The sequence below is a fragment of the Eptesicus fuscus genome, chromosome 3 (assembly GCF_027574615.1).
Source record: "Eptesicus fuscus isolate TK198812 chromosome 3, DD_ASM_mEF_20220401, whole genome shotgun sequence".
Lineage (NCBI taxonomy): Eukaryota > Metazoa > Chordata > Mammalia > Chiroptera > Vespertilionidae > Eptesicus > Eptesicus fuscus.
The window spans coordinates 51048788-51061661 of NC_072475.1; the positions used below are offsets into that span (position 1 = coordinate 51048788).

At 33.7% G+C, this 12874-nt stretch overlaps 1 protein-coding gene across 2 annotated transcripts in view; it reads left to right on the forward strand.

The window, feature by feature from the left end:
• OPA1 (OPA1 mitochondrial dynamin like GTPase) overlaps positions 1-12874 on the forward strand; it is a 92934-nt gene that overhangs the window by 16858 nt on the left and 63202 nt on the right. The window contains exons 7-8 of one of the 2 annotated variants that reach the window (XM_054713836.1): positions 5334-5444; positions 10696-10749. In XM_054713836.1, coding sequence (XP_054569811.1) covers positions 5334-5444; positions 10696-10749 — 165 coding nt within the window. The remainder of the gene's footprint in view (positions 1-5333; positions 5445-10695; positions 10750-12874) is intronic. The other variant, XM_054713837.1, reaches the window with a different exon arrangement.

Here is a 12874-nt window from a genome sequence, read left to right on the forward strand (position 1 = left end):
TAGGTGTTCTGGAAAGTTGTAATGGAGGTCTTCAAAAAGTCGACAGAAAGCATATCTTTGCACATAACAATGTATGGGCTAACTAGACATCAAGTTTCTTTGATTTTGCCTGGATTTATTTCCATTCAAAACACGATTTCAAAACATATATTAACAAAATCCATGTGAAAGTTTTATATTAACAAAATCCATGTTTGTGGACAGTAGTTATTTATGTTATGTTGATGAAAAGTGCTGATATGTATCTTTGATAAATAAATAAAATAGAAAATACTGAAACCACTTTTCAATAAATGCTTTTTGTTAATCAAAAATTTTAAAACTTGTGTCCTTTTTAAAATATTAGAAAGAGCCCTTGGAGTGAACTGAATAATATTTTTGAGACTTGGAGACTTTAGAACTACCTGAAAACAAAATAGAAATTAGAATGGTGAGCCTGTTTGAGTGAGTTAATTTATCTGTAGATTTTTGTATATTGCTCATAATACATTATGGGTGATAAGACTACTTAGTGTGTCTACTTTTTAGATTCAGTAAGATTGTTGTGTTCTAGTGAAAATATGCTACAGGAGACATGTTAGTATCTGTGGTTTTGTTCTATCATGTTTCTGATTGGTCATACACATATTATAGAAATAAGGAATATGGTCATTCTGAAGGTTATAAACACAATTATAATTTATAGAAAATATTTAGAAGACATTTTAAAAGTCTAAATCATGAAAAGTGATATTACTGTTTTAAGTATAATTATTAAACAGTAATACATTACTGCTTTTCCTTTCCATGTTACTTTATTTCTTATTTATGTGGCTTATGTTGTACCTCCGAGCTGAAATAGCTCTTTCCTTTCCTCTGGCTAATTATTCATCATTAAAGCCCAGTTCAGTTGTCACATTCATTAAGGACTCTGTAATCATTTTAGTTCCATTAATTATACATTTAACATTTAGACCACTTGTCATATATAACACTATTTTGGTTTGCATTCTTACTATTGATGGAATATTTCTACCACAGAATCTCACCTAGAATAGTGCTGAGCTCTTAGCAAAATCAGTTGATTGATTTAAACTCAGTAGAAGAAAGACTAATTTAAAGTAATAAATTTGATGCCAACAAGAATGGGCCTAAAGATTTTATATAATATGTCTTTTTGCTGATTACCTGTGAATTTCTCTTGGCCTTCAGTATTTGGCAGCTATAGAGGAAAACAGGAATGTTAGGTAGTACATATAGTACTAAATTGTAACAAAGCAGCGTTGCTTAAGTACTACTTACATTTCTGGGATTCCTTATGTAACAAACGTGATAATAAAATGAAATTCTCACAACCAGCACCATCAAGTAACTACAGAGTTAGGAAACTTGCAACTTATGTTTGGTTAAATGGTAATGATGATGATGATGACTATAATCGTTGTTCTCTTATCTTTTAGTACATAAGTAAATAGCACATTTACATTATTTGATTAATTTTCCTCCCTTTTCTTAATCTCTGGGAAGTCTGTCCTGGGGGTTGGGGAAAATAGGTTGTAGGGTTGATGTGTAGTTTATCTACAGAATAGGCATTTTTTTTGGAAACCAATTGGGATTTTATGCTGGGAACTTTGTGTGCAATATTAGGTAAAAGTAGGTTGTAATTTGATTCATTTAAGCAACAGATGTATCAAGTCTTACTCTAGGTGCTAGCTTGAACACATGCAACGTGGCAGACATTATTCTTGATGCTAGGTATAAAAACAAATAGGGTAGGGGCCCTATTTGGCAATACATTTTTAAATAAAAATATAGTATTTTAAATGTACTCACATATGAATGACTTATAATTTCAAGATTATTTAAAACTTTCTATCAAACTCATCTACTTTTAGGTTTTTGCAGCATTTTCAGTTGATACTTTGGTTTCTGGAGTTATCACTGATTTTCTTGATCTGACATAATTTTTAAAAAAACAGAACACTGTACATGAAATAAGAGACTGTGAGAACTATAGTGTCAAATTGACATAGCTAGGTGTTTAGAGAGTATATCACCTATAGTTGTTTACACTAATATTAATATTTATAACTATTTTATATCTAATATGTATCAGTTAAAAATAGGTGCTATTTCTTGAGAGAAAAATGTCTGAGCTAGGGAAAATATTTATTGAAAAAATGTGTTTTGTCCATTGAAAGAGTGTGTCTTGCACAGTGGATACACACATTTCTTGCCCTTCCTATTCCACATGGCCTTAACTTAGAAGCTGTATACCCTATCACTTGGTATTTAGGGTGAGATTTAGTGCCTTAAATTGGATAAGGGTAACATCCTTTAGTCCTGTAGCATAGTGTAAATAGCTTTTTCTATGTCTAATTCTTGTTTTTTCCTACTTTTTTCAGGAGGTAACAGTTAATTTCAACTATATTCACATAACAGTGCTTCCTTCAGTAACAGACTTGGAAGGAAAGTGAAGTGTCACTAGAAGGAGGGTGTTTCCTTGTAATGTAATAGAAATTAGAGTACTTACCATACAATTTATATATAAATATAAGCAATAAAATAAGGAAGGGTGTTTAAGCTACAAATAAAAAAGAATTGTGTGCCTGATAGACCAGCAGTTAAGAAATGTGAAATATTTTATCACTGCTTTGGTATTGTATAAATTAGAATACTTGTTGGTATGTTAGTTAAAGCACAGATACACTACTGTATAAGCCAACATGGGAATTCCCTTCTTTAAAAGGAAATTGTTTTGAGAAATCTAAATACTTGCATGATTAGAAGAAGTAACTACAATAAATGACTAAATGACATTTTAAAAATAAGTTGAATTTGGAATAAAATAAGTTGGATCTTTCTGCTTGATGAAAAGCAATGATACAAAACATTGAAAACATGCCTTAAAAAATTATGGGAATGATGAGGGTAGTGGTTTTGTCTTTCTTTGCCAGACTTATCAATGACCATAAAGTATTTATTTAAAAGATATATCTTTGTAGATAAGGTTTTTATAAAAATATTTTATATTAAATTTGGAAACAAATGTTGACATTTCAGTTATGTTATCACTTTTATTTTTTCTTCTAATACAGAAATATCAACTAGTTTCATCCTTTGACTTATAGTATAAGTCAGCTAGTGCCATTATTATTGGCAATGACTATAGCCTTATGTATTAAAACTAAGAATCAAACAAAATAAAAATCCCCTAAATTATATGCTAATAGTTTCCCTTAATTTAAAATGTTTTTTTGTTTATATTTACTTCTTTTTTCTAACTTTATTTTTTGTCTTTTTATTGAGGTATAATTAACATATAAAATTATATTAATTTCAGGTGGCCAACACAAAGATTCTATATAAGAATAAATTATAAAATGACCACCACAATAAATCTAGTTTTAACAGCCATCACCATACATAGTTAAATTTTTTATTGTTGCTTTATTACTATAACTATTATTTTTTATTTTTTGATATTTTTATTGATTTCAGGGAAGAAGGGAGAGGGAGAGAGCGATAGAAACATCAGTGATGAGAAGAAATCTTTGATCTGCTGCCTCCTGCATGGTCCCCACTGGGGATCAAGCCTGCAACCAGGGCATGTGCTCCCAACCTGGATTCAAATCGTGACCTCCAGGTTCACAGGTCACCACTCAACCACTGAGCCATACTGGCTGGGTTATTTTTTATTTTTTTAAATTTATTTTTATTGTTGAAAGTACTACAGTTGTCCTTTTTTCCCCATTGACCCCTTCTGGCCTGCACCAGTTGCCTACCCATTTTCTTTTCTGAAAAACTTTTTTATTTCTATAAGTCTTTGGAGTATATGAGTAAACTGAATTATAAAGTCTCTGGATGAGTCTACTAATTAAAATTTGAATGTATTTCATTTTAAGAGACTTTCTAATTGCATTAGATAAAATATTTTGATAGTTATTTTAAAAAGTCCTGAAGCTATATGAAACTCCTAATTTAGATTTTAATGAGCATTAGTTTCCCTCACTCCTTTTATTTTTATAATCTGGTAAATATCCAGCCAGAACACTATTCATATGCAAATCCCTGATCTCATTCATTGGAAGTTAGTCTTTTTAGGGTTTATAGTTGAGAAAATATTAGACTTGTAACATTGTCAACTCTTAGTTTGTCTTTTCTCCAACATTTCTCAAGATCAGTTATCTAATAGGATAAATTAAAAATGGTATACAGAAAATGACATGTATTTTTAGTGTCATGCCACATATGAATATATTGTGATAAAAAGCTATACCAGATTAACACTTCAAGATTATTACATGGAATGAATTTTAAACATAGAAATGGTGATTTTTTTGTACATAGGGCCAAACGGAGTTTGTTTCATTTTAAATTTTTATAATTATTTTATTATCTTCATATCTCAATTGTGTTCTTTTATAGTGCTTTTGCTTTAGTAATTGATATGTACTCTATATCCTCAGAGGCTATTTTTATTTAATGTTAAAACAGCTCATAAAAAGTGAAAATTTAATCAAATTACTTATTTGATGTGTAAAGTTAAAAGTGTCTAAAACATTATTTTTTAATTTTCAAAAAGAAAAAAGTGCTAAATTTTAATCAAGTAAGTTTGTGTGTAGGCATGCAGAATATATGAATTAATGTAAAATCTTGATTAACTTGATGCTCAGAAATTCAAATTAATATTTTTGAGGGGCTATAATGTTTAATTGAAGACATCAGATACAGTATGAAGAAAAAACATTTACTTAAAAATAATAATGTAATAAGTAAATAAACAATTATGTATCCTCTGTTCAGTCCAATGAGAATTGTGGTTGAGAATTAAGAGATTTAGACCTATAAGGTCAACACTTGTTTAAGAACTGTTTCATTTTTCCTCTCGTATGGATCAAGTCTAGAGTATGCACTAGTTCATATTGGCAATCCAAAAATAAGGGTTGAGGCATTTGTTTTCTTGAGTTTTCTATTACTAAGAAATTTAGTTAATTTCCAAATTAACAGCACCACCTTCTTTGAGCATTCCGGTTAATCTGGGTTTTACTGTAGATTGATATTATGCATCTGGTTCATTTTATTCAGCAGTCACTTACTGCATTTTCCTTTTCACTTTTTAAACTATGCTGTTTTATATTTCTGAGACATCTAATTTTACTGAGGGGAAAAATGGAAATGTGGTACAGAGCCCAATTATATAGCGGCTCTAAAGGTACATAAATGTTTCCATTTTTTTTGTTATATGCTTTCCATTCCTCCCTAACTTACATTTGTTCCTTTCTTGTGCCCTTTGGTTTAACATTGTTCTCCTCCCCAATTTTCCTCTTTTCCTCATTGTAAACTCATGGCAGGGTCTGCTTGGTGAGCTCATTCTCTTACAACAGCAAATTCAAGAACATGAAGAGGAAGCACGCAGAGCTGCTGGCCAATATAGCACGAGCTATGCCCAACAGAAGCGCAAGGTGATGGATGGTTTAAGGGGGCTACTGATGTGTTCAGATTAATCAGCCATTTCTACCGAGATCATGTCACCTTAATCTATTCATGGACTCCAATTATGAGAAATTATTTTTGACAAAGTAAAACTATGAAAGATACATAATACAAATATGTAACTTTCCTGGAGAGGGTAAACATACCCAACATATATATTTTCTAAAAATTATATTAACTGTGAGGGTCCTTGGATTAGTATTTAGGGAAGAATAATGAATTATGGTTTACTTGGTTCAGTTATTTAGTCATCCTAAATTCTTAGCTAACTTGTCTACTTAATTGTTCTCCAAGTTTTTATACTAAAATGAAAAGGATTACTATGAATGACCATGTTCAATTATTTAAAGATTGAAATGTATTTGTTTTAGGTGAAATGGATCAGCAGAGAATGGCTTTATTTTTTATAGAAGAAAACAATTTTGATTTAACTTTTAGGCATAGTTATTCTTTTTTTGGGGTGGGTGTTAACCCTCACCAAAGGTTATTACTTTTTCCATTGATTCTTAGAATGGAAGTACGGGAGGGAGTGGGAGAGAGGAAGAGAGAAACAGCAATGTGAGAGACACGCATCAATTGGTTGCCTCCTGCATGCACCCAACTGGGGCCCTGGCCCCTTTGGTGGGAAGGCCAATGCTCTAACCCCTGAGCAACACCAGCCAGGGCAGCATAGTTATTCTTATTCAGGTTGATAAACTCATGGTATAAAGTTTATCCACATTCATCAATAAAGTCAACATAAGTAAGTTTTACCTTGGGCCACTGAAAGAACATTAGAAATCAGATCTAATTCTATTCGCTAAAGAGCAGATTTTAATAAAAGTCAGTGTAAGTCTATACAAATATTTAGTTATAGGTACAATCAAGAAGTCCTTAAAAATACGCTTTTGGCTGTTAGATGATCCCACAGTGTAGATCCCAAAGTTAATGTTCTAAAAAGACTTTCAAGTCAAAATGAAATGAATGTAATGATTTAAAGTTATATTCTGATGAAATCAGCTAGTTGTCATATATCAGAAAAGTTTTAAAGTTATGTACAAATCTTAGGAAGAAAGATTTAGTCATGCATATAATGAGCTTCCTGTAGATTCTGGTATTGGAATCAACCAATATTATAATGATTTAGTGCAATGCTTCTGCTGACTAACCTTGTCTCATGTTGGTGGTTAAACACTTAAGAGCACTTATCACAGTTTCGTTTATTTTTTCAGTATCACTTCCTGGCTTTTCTCAATTCCATGGCTGTGGAATCAACTACTGTATGTGTTTAGCTTTTAGTGAATGGATAACATAGGTAGATAATAGAAAGTAAATTATTCTTCTGCTTTGTTAAATTAAAGCATGTATGTTACCAAAGAAACACTTAGGCTATTTTTTTTAATATCTGTAATTCTTAATAAGTCTTCCTTTTTTAAAATGATTTTTTTAAAAAGGAAGACTTATTTTAAATGGTGCTTTAGCATTCTCTGTTCTGTATGCTCTTGAGAGTGCCATTTAAATATTCTAACAAATTGAATGCTAAGGCTGATCCTTAGCTTTGTTACAGAAGGAAGGGGAAGGAGTTATTCCATTCTGGTACATTGTTTAGAAATATGAATATAGTTCTAGTTAAAAGTTATTCTTAAATGTTCATAATGGTAAAATAACTTGAAATGAGTCCTGTAGATCTACCATTTTCAGATTTTAAGAAATGGTTTAAGGTGTTTGTTTGCTTTTTAATCTGATGATTTAAGGGCTATTAGTAGTGAATATTGATTATTTTCTACATTGCCAAAGGTTAATGCTCATTTGAGGCCTACTTGCCATTTTTCAGGCTTAGTGATGTTCCATTTTAAATATTTATTGGTTTATCCAATAACTTCTATGCCTCACTTTCCTTGTTTGTGAAATAGTGACTGATAGGACTGTACCTTCTGTTTTATTACGTTGCACAGTGGATCACCAAACCGAGGCTGTTCCTGCCCACTGTGACGTTACCTTGGGTAAAAGTACATGGGACTCTAAAACCATTTACATTCTTCTATAGTAAGAGCATTCTTCATCATTCCCCCTACTTTCCTGAAAAATAGTTTCTTTACTGTATCTTCCCTACTTTTCCCTTATAGTTAGTACACATGACTTTTCAGAGATTCACCATAATGATCAAAATCCTAATTTGTAAGATTTCTGCCCATCCAGACATTTGATGTTTACTTGAGGTACAAAACCACAGCTTTTTGTGGCTTTTTAATAATTCTTTCATCCTTACCTTCTTGAAAATATAAGTAAGGCTTCATTTTTTATATCATGCTAGTAGTAGCAGCTATAAAATTTCCCTTGTATCTCCTGAGCAAAGGAGCTCATGCAGGGACAGTACATTAAAACTGCCTTTGGTAGTTTTGCCTCCTATGAATATGTACACATACAAAGATGTTTTTGAGGCTTTCATATATGTGTTTTGGTATTTCAGAATGGCCACAATGGCTTAGTAGGGAAAAATACTTTAAAAAATTTTAAATCAGGCTTGGTTTTGTGAGGAGCTAGTAAAGGTTTTTGTTTTTCAGCTTTAGCTTGTTTCTGCGGAGGATTCCGCTCTTTCTCCATCAGTTTCACAGCCCTGGAATTGTAGAAAAGCCCTGGTTTCAAGACCATTGATACCCATTTCTGTCAGGGTGAGTCCTAAATTAACTTCATAATACAAACTGAATATACTCAACGGGACAAGAACTTATTCTTGTCATAGGAGTTGAATTTTATCAATAAAGTTCATCAAAATAAAATATATCCAGATTGCTAGTTAAGACCTTAAATAAACAACAGATTAAAAAGTAGCATATGCTAGTCTCTTAAGAAAATATGTATAAGTATCTTCTCATGAATACTTATTTACCTTGTTTCCTAGAAAACATTAGGTGTAATTCTTGACTCCACCATCACTTGTCTTATAATAAAACATTAATTTTGATGTTTCAGTAAGTTAAGCAGATAGAAGGTAAAATGGTGCATGAGTTATTCCTAACAATCATGCCAGAGGGCAAAAGATAAATCTACATACTCCTAAAAAATATGAATTTATAAAAATCTTAACAGTCATGATACTAAATACTGTTAGCATAAAGATTGTGTTTGTAATATTCTAATAACCTTATATCATTTTAACTTTTTGTATACCCTTTTTATTTTACCTAATTACTAAGATAACCTTTTAAGCCTTTGGCTTATAATAAACAGTATAACTTTTTGGTGTAATTGTATTGGTTTGTTAATTATTGCCCCATTGTGTAATGTTGAATTTTCTATTTAATTTAGGATATATTGCATGAAACCATTAAATATTCACATTCAAACTAAAACAGCTTATACTAATACTGTTTATACATTTCATACTAATTTAGCTGCAGTTGGATGAATATTTAATGGAACCAAAATAAATCAAAGTACCTTTTAAAATGAATTGGAAATTTAATCTGCATAAAAAAAGTTTTATGACCACATTGTTACAGTGTGATGGCATGCCTTATGATCGAAATGTGGAATTATTTATTTCTCCTTTGGCCTTCAATATTTTGTTCTTTGGGTTATGGGCTCCTCTTCACCTTTCTTGTTTCCTCACATTTTAGGAGACTATTAATAATTCTTGTCCATGCTACACAAACACACAGTCAAATGAAAAGAGTTTCTATCCATAAGTCTCTACTTGCTATACAGGAATGAGAAAACAACAATAAAGTTTGCTTTATATTATCATTTTTCTAATTACTAAAACATAGTTAGAGATTTTTAGGCATAGGCTTTTAAGGAAAAATTGTATGTACCTATTCTAACAAGCATTGACATTTATAAAAAGTTTTTTTATTGATTGCAGAGAGTAAATGAGAGGGAGAGAGAGATAGAAACATCAGTGATGAGAGAGAATCTTTGATGGGCTGCCTCCTGCATGTCCCCCCACTGGGGATCAAGCCCCCAACCCAGACATGTGCCCTGACCAGTAATTGAACCATGACCTCTTGGTTCATAGTTCCATGCTCAACCTCTGAGCCATGCTGGTTGGGCGTCAATTTTATTTAAAAGAAGTGTTTGGGGAAAATTTTGAGAAAGTATTTGAGAATAGGAATTAAAATCTCAAGTTAACTTTATTGCATGGATGAAAATTATTAATGCCTTCTTGAACAAATCATTTAAAATTTTTTCATATACATTTACTATCATGATGTCTTGATTGCTTAAATAGCCAATGAATAACAAGGATTTACATGAATTTTAAACATACTTTTGTGTCCTATGAAATAAATTTTTGTTGCAAATTTTGATGATCAGAAATTAGACAATTTATTTTGAAAGACTGAAAATGACAACTTCTGTACCTCACCAAGGAGTCAAAGCACAGTTATGTGGATTTGTCATAAATGACATCATTTTGATTAAAATTGATCATTGTGTTTGATATTTAGAATTGTATTGTGACAATTTTAAAGCCTGTTACACAATAAAGTTCTTTGTTGTTTTTGGATATTTTACTTTAGAACTATTAATATTAATAACAATTTGAAGTAGTTTCTGCAGTACCTGTGGATTTTGTCCTACTTTTGTTTTATGTCCAAATTAATTTTAGTTGCTTTACTTGACTTCATTGCTACTGATGCATTTGCTATATTAAGTGTTAATAGATCTTGCACTAGAACTAAATTTAAAAACAATCATCTGGCTCCACTTAGAGCTCTGAAAATGCAAGTTGTTCTTTGCATTTATTAAATACTTCCTTACTTACAGAATGGAAATGGATAATGTTTGCTTAAAATATACACTATGATCAATGAACTTTTTCAGTACCTGTAAATGATAACATGTATCTGACTTCCCAAAACACATTTCTGTAGGGCTGTCAATGCTTTATTTCTCCATGCATCCAAGTGCCTGTGCTTGAGCACAAAACAAGCTGTGAAGAACATAGTAACCATTTATGTCTAATTTTTCTAACCAGCCATTCATAAGAAATGATTAGAATGGCAACAGGAAATGATTGCTTTTCAAGGTTTTTATTTAATATGAAATTTAATGAGCTCTTCTTATTGATGAATATAATTGTTTTTTACTTTCTTAAATATCATTTGATTTAAAATTGCTTTGATTATGCTTATAAAATCAGTTTTTACTCTTAAAATACTTTAAAAATTTTTTTTAATTTAGTACATCCTATATAAACCTAATTCTACTCAAAATTAATTTCTTTTAAATATTTAGGTGACAGACAAAGAGAAAATTGACCAACTTCAAGAAGAACTTCTACATACCCAGGTAATTCTGATGAGTGAGAAGAGCCAAGGACTTCTTATCCTATATAATAAAAGGCTGGTTGCTGTCTGCAGGGCAATTGGCGGGGAGATTGGGCCTCTGCATGCACCCGCCTTGACCTGGCGCCGCCCACTCACCACCATCCCCCTGAGGTCCCGCTGTCGTCGGGCCCATTGGGGCCTGCAGTGCCTCCACTGCCGCCCTCTGCCAGCAATGTGTCACCAACGCCTGCCATGTTCCGTGCCACCCCCTGGTGGTCAGAGCACGTCATAGCAAGCGGTCGAACTCTCAGTCGAGGGGACAATTTGCATATTAGGTTTTTATTATATAGGATACTATTATAGTCTTATTACTACATATAAATGAATAATTGTATAAAAACTGTTTATAGTGGAATCTAACCTGTAATTCTACCTTTTTCATACTACATAGTTAAACTAAATATTATGTTTTTCTTGAATTTGGCTTACTGTGGAAATTCTCTGAGGAGAGAACCATGAGTTCCTATTATTTACTATGTTCTTAGAATATTGACTACAACTTAAAAATATCCTAAGAGATATTTTCCATTATAAAAGGCATGATATTATAGATTGAACATAAACATTCAGCTGGTTGTAGGTTGGAGTAAATCTTAATAGTATTTCAAACTTTGTTAATGCTCAGAGAAATTATAGTGTAAAAACTGAGAGGACCAATTGTAAAAGGATCACATTTACTTAAGAAGAGTATGTAGCCAAGCATTTACTTTTGACAAAACAACCCGTCTAAATGTATTGTCTTCTTAAAATCTGTTTTTATATCAGTATTTTAAAAATTAATGTGTAATCTCTGACCACAGAAACTTAGAAGTTGGAAGAGTTTGAACCCTTGGCTCAGACCTTTCTATATATTCAAAACTCTGACCTTGGATAGGCTACCAAGCATCCCTAATCTCAGATTCCTAATCTGTTTAGCCTTTGCCTGATGTGAAGGCTTAAGGAAGTTAATGCAGGTGCAGCATTAACTAAAGGGCCTATCACATAATGCATGCTCAGGTACTGTTAACTATTATTATTTTACTAGAGGCCTGGTGCACGTACACCAGTGGGGTCTCTGGGCCTGGCCTGTGGGATCGGCTGAAACCGGCTCTCTGACATCCCCCGAGGGGTCCTGGGTTGCAAGAGGGCATAGGCCAGGCCGAAGGACCCCACCGGTGCACCATCGGGGCCTCGGAGGGACGCGGGAGGTTGGCCAGCCGGGGAGGGACCGTGGAAGGGCTCCTGGGCATGTCCGGCCCGTCTCACTCAGTCCCAATCAGCTGGACCCCAGCAGTAAGCTAACCTGTGGATCGGAGTGTCTGCCCCCTGGTGGTCAGTGCACATCATAGCGACTGGTTAACTAGTCAACTATCTGCCCCCTGGTGGTCAGTGCACATTATAGCAAGTGGTTGAGCATCCTTAGCATATCATTAGCATACTAGAAGCCCGGTGCATGAAATTCGTGCACGGGGGGGGGGGTTGTCCCTTAGCCCAGCCTGTACCCTCTCCAATCTGGGACGCCTGGAGTGATGTCCAACTGCCCGTTTAGGCCCGATCCTGGTGGGACCGGGCCTAAACGGGCAGTCGGACATCCCTCTCACAATCCAGGACTGCTGGCTCCCAACTGCTTGCCTGCCAGCCTGATCACCCCCTAACCACTCCGCTGCCAGCCTGGTTGATGCTTAACTGCTCCCCTGCCAGCCTGTTTGCCCCCAACTTCCCTCCTCTGCCAGCCTGGTCACCCCTAACTGCCCTCTCCTGCAGGGCTGATCACCTCCAACTGCCCTCCCTTGCAGGCCGGGTGCCTCCCAACTGCCCTCTCCTGCTGGCCATCTTGTAGTGGCCATCTTGTGTCCACATGGGGGCAGGATCTTTGACCACATGGAGGCAGCTATATTGTGTGTTGCAGTGATGATCAATCTGTATATTACTCTTTTATTAGATAGGATTATGCTTTGATTGGTTGAACAGACAACCGGACACTTAGCATATTAGGCTTTTATTATATAGGATAGGATATCATTTCAATTAAAACACAAAATAATATGGGGAATGGGAGGAGTTTGAATTTTTGCCAAATTGTCCCTATAATGAAGACTTAAAAAATG